Below are 16461 nucleotides of genomic sequence, written 5' to 3' on the forward strand. Positions count from 1 at the left end.
TATTTATCTCTGCTGCTGTCACTTAAAATGGACATGGAAATTCTCTTTCAGAATTGCATCTTTTTCCTTTCAACATAGTTTCAAATTTTAGAAACAGCCACAAAGCATTTGAGTCCAAATATGATACCTAATTTGATTTAAGAATACGACATGATTGGCTAATCTCAAATGTTAGGTTTTTGGAAAAAATTTAGTTCAGAATAAAACCTGTTTTTCGCTTTTGATGGTGGTGGTGTTGTTCCAGCTGCTTGGTCCTTAAGAATTTATGTGAAGACCATTTTCAGATTGGAGTTCCTAAAATGCTTTGATTAAGGGGAGCATCACATTGAAATGGATGTACAGCATTGAAGGACATTGTATTGAAATGTCTAAGCCCGTGTATATTTGTAAAATTCTTACCACATTATAGAAACCTTGTATGTAACTTACTAGAATCCACAACTAAATCAATGCATATACAAAGGGAACATTTCTGAGTGTCAGGCACTATGGCAGATAGCAAAAATACAAAACTTAAACTGATGGAGATATAAAGTCCTGGGACACAGGCAAATCCATCTAACTAGGAACATATGAATGATTTAACAGGAAGGCACTGTCTATTCTGTTACAGTCAAATCTTACTTTGGGTTTTTATTTTTAAACATCTAATTTGAGAATAGATGTATATTTACCACATACATTGTTCTGGAAACTTAAAAAAGTTATATCCAGGGTAGAAGGTGTTCTGGCACAGTCTCTGAGGGTGGAGCAGAACCAGCCATCAATCCTTTTTTCCACCATCTGGGAGGTGGAATGTCTATCTACGCTGGGGGCTCAGTGGACCTGAGTTCTCGGTGAGGTACACCTTTGCCATACAGTACTGTTTATTTCTATTTGATTTGGATTTTAGAATATGAAGTGGCATCTGAATAGCTAGAGTTTAGTAGTTTCCAGCGTAGGAAAGAAAATCCACACGAGATCCTGCAAGCCAGATGATGCCCTGTGTCACCAGTATATCTAACTGCTAAACAAAGCAAAAGGCAGCAGCTTTGAACTATTAAAATACAGAATGTAGGCCGGGCGCGGTGGCTCACGCTTGTAATCCCAGCACTTTGGGAGGCCGAGGCGGGCGGATCACGAGGTCAGGAGATCGAGACCATCCTGGCTAACACGGTGAAACCCCCGTCTCTACTAAAAATACAAAAAATTAGCCGGGCGAGGTGGCGGGAGCCTGTAGTCCCAGCTACGCGGGAGGCTGAGGCAGGAGAATGGCGTGAATCCCGCGGGGCGGAGCCTGCAGTGAGCCGAGATCGCGCCGCTGCACTCCAGCCTGGGTGAAAGAGCGAGACTCCTTCTCAAAAAAAAAAAAAAAAAAAAAAAAAAATACAGAATGTTGAAGTTACAAAATCCTACACACATTCAAACTAGGCAACAAGAGAGTCCTGTGATTGGCTCTACTCTCAGAGCCAGAGTCTGCAAGAGTAAGAAATGCTTCAGGAAGCCCCACCAGGCAGGGCTGAGGCTGAGGCCAATACCAGTTCTGAAGGCTCTCACTCCTTTCCAAGGGATGGACCTTAGTAGCACACAGTCACCCGGCTGGTAATGGAGCTGGAACCCAAACCCAGCCCACATTGAGCTTGAGGCGGGGGGATATTCTGCTCTACATGACATAAACAAGTATTGTCCGCAAGGGAGTCAGAACCCTGAATAAAGAGAAAGAAGTGAAGGTCACTGACCCTGCTTTGGGTTTCTAACTTCATGGCAACAGACATACCATATATCTAGTATATGGCAACACAGGTACATACAAAGCTTTAGTGCAGGCTTGACCCAATATGCTGACACAAACCCCACAGAGGCCGGCAGGAGCTGGTAGAGCTGCTTAGCTTCCTCAGTGCTGTGGCGAAAGACAGGCTGCCTTGCCCCACAGAGCATCTGGAAAGAAGATGTACGAGAGCGACCACATCAGGCAGTAAAAAGCAGACAGAGACAATGGGGAGAAAAACAGCATGATGACACCTGGAAGAACAAAAAGTGCAGACACTCAATTTCTAGGAAGCTGTCTTCTATGCTTTCTACCCTCTACTCTCCCGTCCCCACCCTCCCATTCTTTACTTTTCACCCACAGTGCCTAAGAAACAAACAGAAAGAGACAGGAGCCCTGTCTTCAAGTTCAGTTTAATAGAGATAGGTAAGTAACTAGAGAAGTATAGCCCAATGCAGTCTCAGGTTCCATTGTGTCAAATTCACATCAGAAGTTCCAGCCAATAATAAATCTGAATTGCCTTTGTTAGGGAAAACAAAACAAAACAAGACAAAAACCAAAAACCCTTGTTAGGAAAAAAAAATCTTCCTCATTGTTTTAAATTTAACATGTGATAATGACCAATGCAGTATGATATGTATGCAGAAAAGAGTTTACGTGCAGGCCTGAGACTGCTATCCTCAGAAAGGCCTTCTTGCAAGGCTGGCCCTTGGCTGATGGCTGGAAACTTGAATAGTAAACAGTTCCCTAGACCAACATAAAACTTTCCCCAACTGATAAGAGTGCCTCACTGTTCCTAGATTGTCCATATAAGCATGGTGGTAACACCTGGTTTCCTTCTGGGAGTCTGGAATTTTGGTACATGGTAGGCACAGGGTGCTGACATGACCATCCCCCAGTAAAACTTGGGCACTGAGTCTCTCATCAGTTTCCCTGGTAGCCAACACTTTATTGTATTATCACAATTCAGTGCTGAGGAATTAAGTGCATCTCGTGTGACTCTACTGGGAGAGGACTCTCTGAAGCTTGCACCTGGTTTCCCCTGAACTTTTTCCCATGCACCTTTTCCCTTTGCTGATTTTGCTTTACATCCTTTTGCTGAAATCAATCTTAGCCATGAGTACAACAAGCTGAGTCCTGTGAGTCTTCTCAGGGGTGGTCTTGGGGACTCCCAACACAATTTGCATCTCAGATTCGCCACCAAAAGGCAAAAGAGCACTCACGTTTGTGGAATATCTATTTTGCACTAGACATTCTGCTAGATGTGTACATTTTTTTCATTTACACTTCACAATAATCCCGTGGTTTAGAACTAAGTCTGTTTTTCATAAGAAGAAACAGAAGTAACCCGTACGAGGTCCTGATTCAAACCCACTTCTGCTTGACTCTTAAAAACTAGACACACTGCCTCAGGGAGCTCAAAAAGAGGACAAAGAGAGTATGAGCCAATGGTATTTCCATGGGAATGATCACCATGTATCCTGTAAGAGAAATCAGAACATATGATCTGATAGAAGACCACTTCTAGGAGTAATAAGCAGTTAAGGATATGCATGGGCATTTTGGAATACTGTATTTCAAGAATAGTCATTGATCTGTTGAGGCAAAAAGACAATACTGAAAACCAGAGTTGTCTTGGAAAGTACATGGCTGGCGCGTTGGCTCATGCCTGTAATCACAGTACTTTGGAAGGCCAAGGCAGGAGGATTGCTTGAATCCATGAATTTGAGATCAGCCTGGACAAAAGAGTGAGACCCCTCTCTACCATATATGTATGATTTTGGGCTACTCCCTGTAAAAAAAAAAAAAAAGTATATCATATAAGGTTTCAGAGTGCTGGTCACAGGCCAGTTCTCAGACGTACGAAGCTCTGTGGGGTAGAAGGGACCTCAGTCTAAGAAGGCGACTGGCTGCACTCCAAATAAGAGGAATGTCCACAGAAGCCATTTTGAAATCTACCCAGTAGGGCTCTGGTATTAACTGTTGTCAAAATCTGTAAGGTGCAGTTTCCTCCCTTACTCACACAGCAGGACAATCTGAGGAAGGCTGAGGCCAAGTATGTGGTTTATTTTGAGAAGAGGGGGATCAGTAGTATCTACAGGAGCGAAGAACACTAAGCAATACTACTGTTATGAGATAGGAGAAGGGGAGGTGGAGGAGAAGGGCGAGGCTAGAAATGGACACATCTGTGCCAGAGGATTTATATTTATTATTTCATTTAATCTCAGAAATCCTGCAAAGTAGGGATTAGTGGCTTCGTTTTACAGATGGATAAAATTGAGCTCAAAACAGTGAGGTATTAGCCCAAGTTCAACTAATATGTGCTAGAGTTAGAGCTTGGGCTCAGGTCTTCCTGAGAAGCTTCCAAACCCAGAAGCTTCTCACCACCATTCTGCCTCTGCCACCTAAGGCATAGGAGGAGCCAGCTCCTGGAGCTTTGAAAGGGCTGTTGGTGCTAATGTTACAAAAGGTATAAACCTTAAGGGAAAGGTCAGGATGAAACCGAAGACCATATAAACTAGATGGGACTCACATGGGAATAATGGAAGGAACTCTAGATCCCCATAGATGTTTGTCTTGTTTACAGGAGCACATTTTAAGAGAAGAAAAACTGATATTCCTTGAAGGAAGCCCTAAATCAGGGGAAGCTCTAGGGAGACCTCTGCAAGGCCCCAGTGTGACCAGGAACTCAGGGCCTGGAGCCCAGTGCTCAGTTACTTCAAACCCAACCCTAAGAGTCATCCATGTCTCCTCCTCCTTCCTCAATGTCAATTCTATTTCCAACATTTATCTCAAATCCATTCACTTCTCTTTATCTCCACTGCCACCATCACCTCTCATCTGAACAAAAAGTTTGTTTTCCTCCTTGCATTCTCAGACCTACAATCTGTTCTCCACATTGCAGTCAAAGTGATTATTGAAAACTGCTGCTCCAGCCATACCACTTCCCTGCATAAATCCCTTTAGAGGCTCCTCATTTGCCTTTGGTATCAAATCCCAAATCCTGCCAGGTCTGCTCACCTCATGGCCTCAGTCTGTGTCACTGGCTGTCTCAGCAAGTTTCAGCCACATTGCTCCACTAATGTGTCCAGCCCCTGTGGCCTCAAAGCCATCACAACATACTGTTCCTCTGCCTGAACCTCCTGAACCTCCCCATCCCCACCTGGCCACTCCTCTTGTAGGTCTCACTTAAAAGACACCTGCTTAAGGATCCTTTCCTTCCCTTCAGATCATGCCAGCCTGAAGTAGGTCACCCTCTGACACTCTCTCAGAGCACCCTGCACTTACATAATACATACAGTGAAACTATATGTTTCTAGATATTTTTGCCATTATTTGTTTGATCTCTGTCTCCCCTGTGATCAGCCTCTAGATTCAGAGGCAGGGACTGTTTGCCTAGTTTACCAATTTGATTTCCAGTACCTGGCACACGGTGGGTGCTTCCTAAATCTCTATTGAACTTATTAACATTTAGCAAGTATATACTGAGCACCTACGATGTGACTGACACACTTCTAGGCACTGGGGATTATATTAATAGCATGAATAAAAGAGAGTCCTCTATTGGGGGTAGGTTTAGTGTTTATAGACAATAAGAAAACTAGTAAATATGTCAGATGATTATCAGTTCTATGGGGAAAAATAAAGCAGAATAAGGGAGATAGAAAAATGCTGGGGTGAGGTACAGTGGCAATAAGCAACAGTGATAACAAACTGGCCATAGTGACATTTTCACTCACCTCCTATATAAACCAATTTTTTCCAGTTCTCAGACTCCAGGATTTTGTCATATGGATAGTAGCTCTGGTCCGTCATGAAGAGAATCATGAGTGAGGCCATGCAGCAGAGGATGAACCTGTTGCCTTTGGTCAGAAGGGAGGTGGAAGCCAAGATGCAGGAAGCATAGGGGCAGGGTAGACCCTTGTATGTGGAGGGGACTCCTGCCAGGAAGAACGCTGGAGATTAGCTGCTTCCCCCTGCTCTAAAGATACCAAAATGAAGCAAGCCCCTCTCTCTTTGGGTATTCCCCTACCCAGGATACAATATTCCCTTAAACCCAAAGGCAGTGGCAGGCTGAAAATCATTTATTCACAAAGATGATGCATGGGTTTTACATTGGTTTTCCAAGGGAAAGCAGGCAGCCAGCTAGGACCAGGGTGTGCCCTGGCTCCTAGGAAGTCTCTGCTGAAAGGGTCCTTTGAGACCTGCTAGTCTAAGCCCTGTGCTGTATCTGCTGTCCCTCACTTTGTGACCTTAGGCAAGACAATTTCCCTCACTGGAGCATGGTTTCTCCATCTGTTTTAAGGAACTGGAATACAACCTCCAGTTCTAGTCCAAGAATCAATGTGCTCCATCCAAAGGTCACAGGTCTTTGCATTGAGAAAGAGGCACAGCTGCTCCAAGAAATGAAGGCCCTTGCCTCCCAGCCCAGGGCTCTGCCAATGCCCCCTGCAGCCTTCAGTGGGCATGGGGCATGGGGCATGCAAGGAGGAAGGAAGAGGAGCTCCAAAAAAGGAGTCAGTAACTGCACCCCAGGCTTCTGGCACCCGACAGCCCCTCGTTCTGTGCTCCCCTGCCCTCTGTTCTAAGGCAACCTTGGTTCCACTCACCAGGTGAATAAAAGCACAAGTGGAAAGAAGCAGCTGACATGTAGATGATGGCCAGGATCCCACTCAGAAGTCCATCCACGCCTAGGAGCAGAGCGGAGGCCAAGCCGAAGGTGGTGAAGACGGCAAAGTCATTCAGCTCGGCTCCTGCCCCAGAGGGCCCAAGGTTAGAAGAACTTATACTCCCATGTCTTGCACCTTAGCCCCCATCTAGTAGGGGAGCTGGGGTAGTGACAAGAGGGGTCCTGAGGTCCCAGAAAGCAACAGCTGCTCCCCTGGGGCAGTCTTCAGATCAAAGATCGGGATCTCCTCCTGGCTCTGCCTTGCACTGGCCGGTGGCCTTGGGCAAGTATTTCCCCCTCAGATCTTAGTTTTCCCATCCCTTAACATGCAAGACTTGGACTACAATCAGATACAAACTGATAAGCTGTGGGACTTTTTTCAAGCTAAATCTTACATGGAAGCATTTTACTGTATTTTAAACCAGCTGCTCTGCTAGTTTAATTTTCATCTCCTCTCTGCCAACTTCCTCTCACCCCACCCCTACCCACTTCCACTCCAATACCTGGATGGGCCCAGAACAGGGAAGCAGGGCAGATGAGAAAACTGAAAGCCAGGACAAGGACTGCCCAAAGGTCAGTAAGTGAGCCAGCAGAGGAGCTGGAGCTGGACCGTGGGGCTCCTGAACTCCTGCTCCAGGGCTGCTGCTGCTGCTGCTCTCAGGGAGGTGTGAACAGGGGTGGATGCCTGATGAAGGCCTGCGGGATGTTAGAGGATGGATGAAGGGGTGACCCCAGATGGATGCTACTGGGGGCAAGGATTAGGGACCTGGGGCCTGAACTCACCCAATTTGGAGCAGATGTTGATGTGGCTGGTCATTGCCCTGACCGCCATGTCTAACAGGAAGCTGACCAGGAGCATCCAGGAGGCATAGTGGCGTTTCCTAAAGTGCAGGCCAGCCAGCCCAAACAGGGAAGCACTTTCGCAGTTTCCACTGGAGACTCTCCCCTGCCCCCCATTAGTATATTAGTATACACTAATATACTTCCCACACACCTCCCACACTTGCACACATACACACCTCTTCATGTCCCCCACACTCACATCCCTTCTGATATATGCTGCTTTTCGCACCACACATGCACACGCACATGCCTACATCCCTCACAAACTCAATCTACAGTCTTAAAGGGGTGCCCCAAACCCCCTAGAACATCACTAAGATCCCTTCCAACTCTAACTTCCAGGCATTTTTGATGGCACAGGGGACCTAGGTTCTAGCCCAGCCTCTGCCACCATCTCCCTATGAATTCTTAGGTAAATCACTACCCCATCTCTAGGCCTGTTCCCCCATCTGTAAAATGAGGAGTGTGTGCTAAATGATTTGTTTAATAGATACAAACCTATTCAGATGACCTGTTTCTCCTTGTGTGAGTTTTGGTAACTTATGTCTTTTAAGGGATTGATTATTTTCAGCTACGATATCAAATTTGTGGGCGTAGAGGTGTTCATAGCATTCCTTTATTATCCTTTTAATATCTGTGGAATCAGTAGTAATGGCCCTTGTTTCATTTCTGATATTGGTAATTTCTGTCTTGTCTTTTTTTTAACTTGGTTAGCCTGGCTAGAGGTTTACTGATTTTATTGATCTTCTCAAAGAATCAGCTTTTGGTTTCATCCATTTTTCTCTATTAATTTCTTGTTTTCAATTTCTCTGATTGCCACTCTAATTTTTATTTTATTTTTTTGAGATGGAGTCCCTCTGTTGCCCAGGCTGGAGTGCAGTGGCACGATCTCCACTCACTGCAACCTCCGCCTCCCTGGTTCAAGTGATTCTCTTGCCTCAGCCTCCTAGGTAGCTGGGATTACAGGCATTTGCCACCACATCCGGCTAATTTTTGTATTTTTAGTAGAGATGGTGTTTCACCATGTTGGCCAGGCTGGTCTCGAACTCCTGATCTCAAGTGATCCGCCGGCCTCAGCTTCCCAAAGTGCTGGAACTACAGGCATGAGCCACTGCGCCCGGCCTGATTTTTACTTTTTACTTTTTGTGCTTACTTTGGATTTAGTTTGCTTTACTTTTTCTAGTTTCCTAAGGTTAAAGCTTAAATTATGGATTTTAAATCTTTCTTTTCTTGACTATATGCATTCAATGCAATAAATTTCCCTCAAAGCAAAGCACTGCTTTCCCTGCATCCTATAAGTTTTGATAAATCATGTTTTCATTTTTTTTAGTTCAAAACATTTTCAATGTTTCGTGAGACTTCTTCTTTTATCCATGTGTCATTTAGAAGTGTGTTGTTTAATCTCCATATATTTCAGGATTTTTCAGCTATCTTTCTGTTATTGACTTCTAGTTCATTTCCATGTTGTCTGAGAGTATACTTTTTTAAAATTTGTTAAGGTATGTTTTATGGCCCAGAATGTGATCTGTCCAAGTGAGTTTGAGAAGAATGTGTACTCTGCATGGTTGGATGAAGTACTCTATAGATGTCCATTTTATCCAGGTGACCAATAGTGTTGCTGACTTCAACTATGTGTTTGCTGATTTTCTGCCTGTTGGATCTGTCAGTTTCTGATAGAGGGGGGTGGAAATCTCCAACCTTGATAGTAGACTCATCAATTTGTCCTTGCAGTTCTATTAGTTTTTGTCTCATGTATTTTGATGCTTTAAATGATTTCCATGAGCTCTTTCATACCCCACATTCTTGATTCTGTGCCTCCATCCAGCACCTGCTCTCAGGTCCCTCTAAAAGCTGCCACCACAGCTCCAAGCAAACCTGCCCTGAGAGGCCCATTCTCAAGTCTGCACCCTGATTGCAATGCTTAGGCAACCCAGAAGAAGCAAAGGGCCTGACCTAGACCTCAGCTGTCTCCAAACTACCACAGCATTTCCTTTGTTTAGACCTAGTCCTATGTATCTAAAGGGGACTGAAGTTAAATAAAAATACTCAGGGCACCATCATGGCAACACTCCTAGAAAATTAGGCTGTACTAAGAAGATATAAATTTTCTGGGCTGGGCACAGTGGCTCACGTTTGTAATCCCAGCACTTTGGGAGGCCTAGGCAGGTGGATCACTTGAGCCCAGGTGTTTGAGACCAGCCTGGGCAATATAATGAGACCTCATCTCTTAAAAAAAAAAAAAAAGTTTCTTTAAAAAAGAAATTTTCTGCTGTAGGTGTGCCCTACTTTATTATACTCCAAAAACCAAGACTTAGAGAATCACAAAAATTTCCAGCTGGAAGGGGGCTTAAACATCATCAAGTAAAGTCATCTTATTTTGTGGATGAGAAACAAATCCAAAGAGAAACAAAACCATCACTTACTGATGGTTATAGACAATCAAGTAGATTAGGAGATGTTACCTGCATCATAAAGGATTTATCTTTAAAGGACTGACATCCCAAAAACATTGAAATGGGATTCAACTTACAGAAATAGAATTTGCTTACAACATTTTGGGGGAACATATAATGCCTCGGACCTCCCAGAACAGTGCTAATTTCAAATATTCTGCCAGGTCGTATGATCTAAGAATTAGAAAATATGAACTGTGGCCTACCCAAAGATTGCATAAGGGCCACCAGAACAGAATCTATTGACTTTCTCACAAAAACCATTCTAGACTGCCATAGCTGGAATGAACTGGTACCGTTGAGTATGGGATCTTGGCCTCTTGACTCCTAAGCCACTGCACTTACGCTGGGTACACTGTGGATTCCTATGCCTCAGTGCCTGCTGTCTAAACTCTCCCTCTCCTTCCCGCATGCCACTGGCTCCAGCTCTTGGCTAAGAGCTTGCTGGGCCCCAGACCTACCTGCTGAAGCTGAAGATGATGGAGAAGAGCCCCAGCACCATGTTGGCCAGAGATAAGGCACTGGTAACATCCTTCCAGGAAACCTCATTTATCTGGGAATGGCTCTGGTCATGGCTCAGGAAGAAACTGGTACCCTTACCTGGGGCCCAAGAGAGAGGGGCGAAGGGTTCCCAAGGTTAAGGAGTCCCAGAAGAGGCTCCCAGGGACCTGTTCCACTAGATCTCATCCTGGAATGGCACCCTCCCTACATTCTGTTTCACTGGCTGGACTAAGGGAGACAGGAGGTAGATGAAGGAGACTCAGGAGGTGAAGACAAAGGTGCTGAGGATCCAGCGTCTTGGGAAAGCTCAACAGCAGAGTGGGTGAACCAACACAAGCATAGTTTCCATTCCCTCTCTGACTGCACCTTTGCCCCACAGCGCAGACATCCCTCCAGTCCATATGCTGACTCTCCTGAAGCCCCATGGCCCAGAATGCAGGGGGTATGGGGCCCTTCTCCCATCTGAGAGGGGGGCCCTTGTCACTGACGAAGGGTTGGCTTGAGAGAGAAGTAGTGCCAGGAAGCCCTGTTGTCCCACAGTCCAAGTTCACTCCTTCTGAAGCACAGGGCTGCAGCCGAGGTGCCTCAAGGTCCTGGTTCTGACAGGCCCCAGTCAGAACAGCAGGCCTACTTCCCACAAGGAAAGAGACGGCAGATTAAAAATGAATGTGTAGCCGGACACGGTGGCTCATGCCTGTAATCCCAGCACTTTGGGAGGCTGAGGCAAGTGGATCATCTGAGGCCAGGAGTTCAAGACCAGCCTAGCCAACATGTTGAAACCCTGTCTCTACTAAAAATACAAAAATTAGCCGGGTGTGGCGGTGCACACCTGTAATCCCAGCTACTCAGGAGGCTGAGGCAGGAGAATTGCTTGAACCTTAGGAGGCAGAGGTTGCAGTGAGCCGAGATCACACCACCGCACTCCAGCCTGGGTGACAGAGCGAGACTCTGTCTAAAAAAAAAAAAAAAAAAAAAAAAAAGTGTACAACACTGAATAGTTCACAAAGATCTTTTCGCCATGTTCCCATCCCCATGTCTGTTTCTCAGATCCTGACAACCTCAGGAGATGGTGCTAGAACTCTCCCCTATTTTATGAATGAGGAAACTACGGTTAAAAGAGAGGAAGATACTTGCTCAAAGTCACGCAGTAAGTAGAACCAAATCCCATCTGTTTGATTCTAAATCTGCTGTTTCTTCGCTGCGGGCATAGATTTCAGCAGGAGGAGGTGTGTGGGATGTGGCAGTGAACGAGCTCAATGGCCAGGCCTGCGAGGCAGCAGCAGCCTCCCTGTGTGTGGGGGACCGTCCAGCCCAGGCCCCACAGTGCTCCCAGTCTCTCCCAGTCTCTCCCAGTCTCTCCCACAACAGGGAATTGGCTGGCCCCGCCCATCTTCACAGCCTGTCTTGTCTCTGTTTTCACTCTAAGACCACATTTGTACACCTTACACTCAATCTGCTTGAGAAACTGAGTCTCTTGGAGAAAGAGCCCCATTCCTCCCCAAAACTGAGAAGCCCCGCTGGTTGGGGTAAATGTACCAGCCACAAATAGATCCTGCACTTGAGTGAAATAAACAAGTTTCAAGGTGTTCCCAGATCTGTTTTCTCATTTAATCCTCACCCATTTCAGATGTGAGGATTAATCTCACCTCCAGCTCTGCCTCCATCCAGCCCCTCTGTTCAGCCCCAGGCCCATCTGGTCTGGACAAGAGCTGAGACAAACCATGGTCTTTTCTCATAAACCTGCCACCAACATGCCAGCAGCTGGGAGGGCTGACTTGGAGTTTGGGACTAGAGTTTATCAGGGCAGCACTGCTGGGCTCACTGCCTCCATGGGCCAGCCTCACTCACCAAAGGTGATCAGTAGCTACATGGCCAGAGCCATTGGGATTCCTAAGACGTTCGTATGCCAGAGCCCCTCCAAACCTAAGACAAGAAGCAATGCAAGCCAGGGAAATCTGGGAAGGGAAGGGGACAAAGGACTTGCTGCATACTCCCTCCCCATGAACCCGCTGTAGTGGTCTCTCCTGGGTCTCTGGGCTGACCCCAGCAAGATCAAACATCCCACTGTCTGCTGCTCAGAGCCAGTTAGCAGGTGCCCAGGGTCTGTCTACCACCTGTCAAGCATTGCTGCTGCCTCTGTGCTACTTCACACTGGTTAATTTTTAATTAATGGTCAATTGTCTACTATATTATCTCTTTCATTATCTCCTCCATTCACAAACCACTTTCACATTTAGGATTTCCATTGGCCCTGTGAGCTCTGTCAGGCAAGGGTTCTTATCCCTACTCTCCAGGTAAAGCAAGGAAGACTCAGAGATGGGAAGAACCTAGCTCAAGGTCACACCAGAAGTGGCAGAACAAAAGTTACAATTTTGCCTTAAGTGTTCTTTCCCCTGTGCTCTGCTGTCTACCAACCAAGAGGACTGAACATTGTATTGGTTATATGCTGTGCCTGAGCTGGGTGCTGGTAGAAACCTTGGTCCCTACCATCACAGAGTTTACAACCTATCCAAGGAAATGAGTCTCTTGCATACATGTAGAGACTTAGACCCTATTCATAGTGGTACCTTATCTTACAGATGGGGAAACTGAGGTTTCAGGAGAGTTATGTGACTTGTCCAGTAAATGGTGGAGCCAGGATTTGAGTCTCCTCTTTCCCAGTTAAATGCTGTTTGCAGCAGAATGCACAGGTCCCAGGTGTGAAAGGATGTGGAATTGAGAGTAAGGGCTGTAGAGGACAACAGAAATAAGGAACCACCCACTCATTCAGCAAATGTTTGGCCAGGGGCAAGATGTGGTGCCTGGTGCTTGGGACACAGAGAAGATTAAGACCAAAGGACACAGTTTAGCCACAGTACCTAACCCTGCACAGAAAAGAGGCGACCGGGCTACTAATGGAGCACCGAAAAGGGGCTCAGCCTGCCACGGGGTGAGAAGGCTCCCAGGAGGGGCGACGGCTGAGGCTTGGCACAGCACGAGACTGCAGGTGATCTGGTCACTCCCCAGCTTCTTGAATGCCCTCAGGATGGAGTCCAACTCCTGCGTTTGGTATGCCAGCCCTGCTCAGCTCTCCCAGCTTCCTCTCAGTCCTCCCCACCCTTCTCAGGACCTCCCTTTGGACTTGGGTTGGGTGGTGCTCCTCTTTGGGAAGCCCCTCTGACATCCCCCCTGAGCACGTTAGGTGCCCCTCATCTGTATGGTCTTGTCTTCCTGTGCTTACCATGTGACACTTGGCACTCTGTTTGGGCACCGCCTACACTGGCTTTCCTACAGGGAATGCAATTTGAGTGCTGGCAGAGGTCCCTGTACCCAGTATGAGGCCTGACAATAGAAGTTGTTCTGTGTTTGTTAAATTAACATCACAGGTCACTCTGGTGCTTCCCTGAGGTCCTCTCGCTGCACCAAATCTATTGACCTTCCATCTAACCCTGCCCAGTGTGGCCTCCAAGAAGCCTCAGATGAACGCTCAACAGTCCAGCCCCTTCCGCATACCCAGCAACTACCCAGTTCTTATGGTCTTCCACTTACTCATTTTTAAAAATGCTGTTTATTTATTGCCAATGGCTGCTCTGTGCCAGGCCTTGTGTGTGGGGTGGGGGATGAGGAGAACAAGAGCCAGGCCGCACACTCCAGCAGCTCAGAGTCTGGTAGAGGAGGCAGCTGTGTGTAGGGACAAGTGTAATGTTGGACAAGGGGATGTGCCAGCTGTTGTGGAGAGACTAAGTCTGGGGTGGGGCAGGGGAAGGTTCCACTCCTGTGGTGACATTTATCAGGGTCTCTAAGGATGAACAAAGAATTAGGAGGGACATTCTTGGCCCAGGGAATGAACCGCAGGTGCGGAAGCACGATGAGGAGATGGATCCTGGGAGAGAGGGGTGACCAGAGATGACACTGGCAGGTAGGCTGCAGGGGGTGGTCGTGCGGATGTGACCTTGAGTGGCAGCCCGTGGCGGGCACTGTGGTGTTCAGTAAGGGAGCGGAGTCTTTGTCAGACACGGGCAGGGAGCGCAGGGCGGCTTGGAGGAGGCAAACTGCAGAAAAGGAAACCGGCCAGGAGACGGGGGTGGGGGCGAGGAGGGTGGACGCGAGGAGGAGAAAAGCAGGGCTGTGGCAGTGGGGCTGCAGAGGAGGGGAGAGTTGAATATGGCTCTGAGGTTTCTAACTGAGTGGCGGGGCGGCGCCTCCGCGGAGTGAAACCATCCAGGCGGAGCTCTCCAGCCGGCGACACGCGTGGCACAGGAACGGCGACGACGCCGCTCATGCCAGTTACAGACCCCCTCCCCTCCCAGCCCCCGCTCCTTTCCTGGAGGCTGGAAACCCTCCGACGGAGGGCCGGCTTCTGGGGATGGGACGTGGTCCCCTGGCCCACTCTGGCTGTCCCAAGAATGCCCAGGCCCGGCTTCAGCCGCGACCGCATCGGGAAGATGGAGCCGGGCTGGTCGCCGACAGCACCCGGGCAGCGCGCTTCTCGCCCCTTCCACGCGGCCGCGGAGGCTCACCTGAGGGCTCACCCTGGGGACAAGGCATTCCTACATGAGATGGGGGTCCGCCCTCCTGCCCCGTTTCCTGTGCGGTGGAGGGAGCCAGCCCTAGCGAGGAGCGCCTCTCGCTCCCTCCCTAGCTCTTAGCTCACAATCCTCAGAGCAGGGGAGGGGTTGCGGGTCTGTAGTCGGGGAGAAGGGCCTCAGTTTCCAGGGGAGCCCAGGTCTTGTAGTGGGGGCGGTGGGGAATGGAGGAGTCCCAGGGAAGGGGACGTCTCCTCTACCTGGGCCAGGCTGGGAAGGCTTCATGGTGGAGACGGCGGCCCAGGCGCGTGGGCCCGGAGTGGGGCGGGAAATGCGCTGGGGAGGGGAGGCGAGGCTGTGCCGGGATGCTGGGCCCAGCCTCTCCTGGGCCCCTAGAGGTAAGCTCCACGCGGGCAGGGCTGCTTGTACGTTTGCTTCGCTACTGTTCGCTGTGCCTATAGGAAGGGCATAGGCACATAGGAATACTATTTGGATGAATGACAAGCTAAGGAATTTGGATTCAGTTCCTGAAGAAAAGTTTTTCAGTAGGAAGGTGACATGGTCAGGTTGTTTCAGGAAGACTAACCTGGCAGGCATTGTGGAGGAAGGATCTGCAATCCCGCAGGGCAGGAGGCAGGTGAGCAACAGATGGGATGGGAAGAAGGAGCCCCCTCAGGAGCCCATGTGAGATGGACTCCCACGGGTGAGCGCAGCGAGAGGGAGGGGATAAGAGCATCTCAGAGGTGACTATCTTTGGCAGCTGGGCTGACAAAGTGCTACAGAAAGAAACTTTTTGGTATTGGGTAAGGATTTCAGGCACGGGTTCTCAGATAGTGCCCCATCCTCACCAGTCCACCGGAAGCGACACTGGAGCAGGGATCACTGTGAGGACCCCACAGGAGAATATAAAAGGGCAAGGGAGCTAGGAGGTCAAGTGACACTTTGCCTCTCCTTGCAGCCAGCCCGGGAAAGAGGAGTTTAAGACCAAGCATGTTCTGAGAACACCACACAGCAAGTACTGGGCTACATGTTGTACATTCTCATCATGTCACTGGAACTTCTCAGCTACCCTGAGGTTAGTGTTAGCATTCCCATCCTACAGAAGAGGAAGTAGGGGATCAGACAGCTGATTCTACTGAAGAACACACCATTAATAATTAGTGGAGCTGAGACCTGAAAACAGTGATACCAAAGTCAGACCTAGGGTGTGTGAGAAACCGGGCGGAGGCAACAAAAGGTTTGCTACACGCCCCAGCCTGAGTCAGGCCAGCTTCCTTTGACCATCCACGTGTTTCTCTTCATTGCTCCCTGCCATGTGGCCCATTAAAGTGGCAAATTAGCCAGGCACGGTAGCTCACACCTGTAATCCCAGCACTTTGGGAGGCCGAGGCAGGCAGATCACGAGGTCAGGAGATCAAGACCATCCTAGCCAACATGGTGAAACCCTGTCTTTACTAAAAATACAAAAAAAAAATTGGCCGGGTGTGGCAGTGCTTGCCTGTAGATCCAGCTCCTCGGGAGGCTGAGGCAGGAGAATGCTTGAACCTGGGAGGCGGAGGCTGCAGTGAGCCGAGATTGCACCACTGCACTCCAGCCTGGGCGACAAAGCTAGACTCCATCTCCAAAAAAAAAAAAAAAAAGAGTGGCAAATTAAAAATTGTAGCATAATGATTATACCAGCTTACCTTTAAACCAAGTTTACATTCCAGCGTTAACACTTACCAGATGTGTAAACGTGAACAA

At 48.1% G+C, this 16461-nt stretch overlaps 1 protein-coding gene across 4 annotated transcripts in view; it reads right to left on the reverse strand.

Annotated features, from left to right (window-relative positions):
* Positions 1–14840, reverse strand: part of TMEM269 (transmembrane protein 269) — a 24586-nt gene extending 9746 nt beyond the window's left edge. The window contains exons 1-6 of one of the 4 annotated variants that reach the window (XM_054682191.2): positions 14713–14840; positions 10174–10312; positions 7200–7297; positions 6358–6438; positions 5488–5688; positions 1832–2001 (exon numbers count right to left, since the gene is read on the reverse strand). In XM_054682191.2, the coding sequence (XP_054538166.1) occupies positions 1874–2001; positions 5488–5688; positions 6358–6438; positions 7200–7297; positions 10174–10312; positions 14713–14740 (675 nt within the window). In that variant the 5' untranslated portion in view covers positions 14741–14840 and the 3' untranslated portion in view covers positions 1832–1873. Of the gene's footprint in view, positions 1–1723; positions 2002–5487; positions 5689–6357; positions 6502–7199; positions 7298–10173; positions 10313–14712 lie in introns of those variants that run through there. The other 3 variants (XM_016960493.3, XM_016960494.2, XM_009455478.5) reach the window with 3 other exon arrangements.
* Between the last annotated feature and the right edge of the window lie 1621 nt (positions 14841–16461).

The sequence above is a fragment of the Pan troglodytes genome, chromosome 1, assembly GCF_028858775.2.
Source record: "Pan troglodytes isolate AG18354 chromosome 1, NHGRI_mPanTro3-v2.0_pri, whole genome shotgun sequence".
NCBI lineage: Eukaryota > Metazoa > Chordata > Mammalia > Primates > Hominidae > Pan > Pan troglodytes.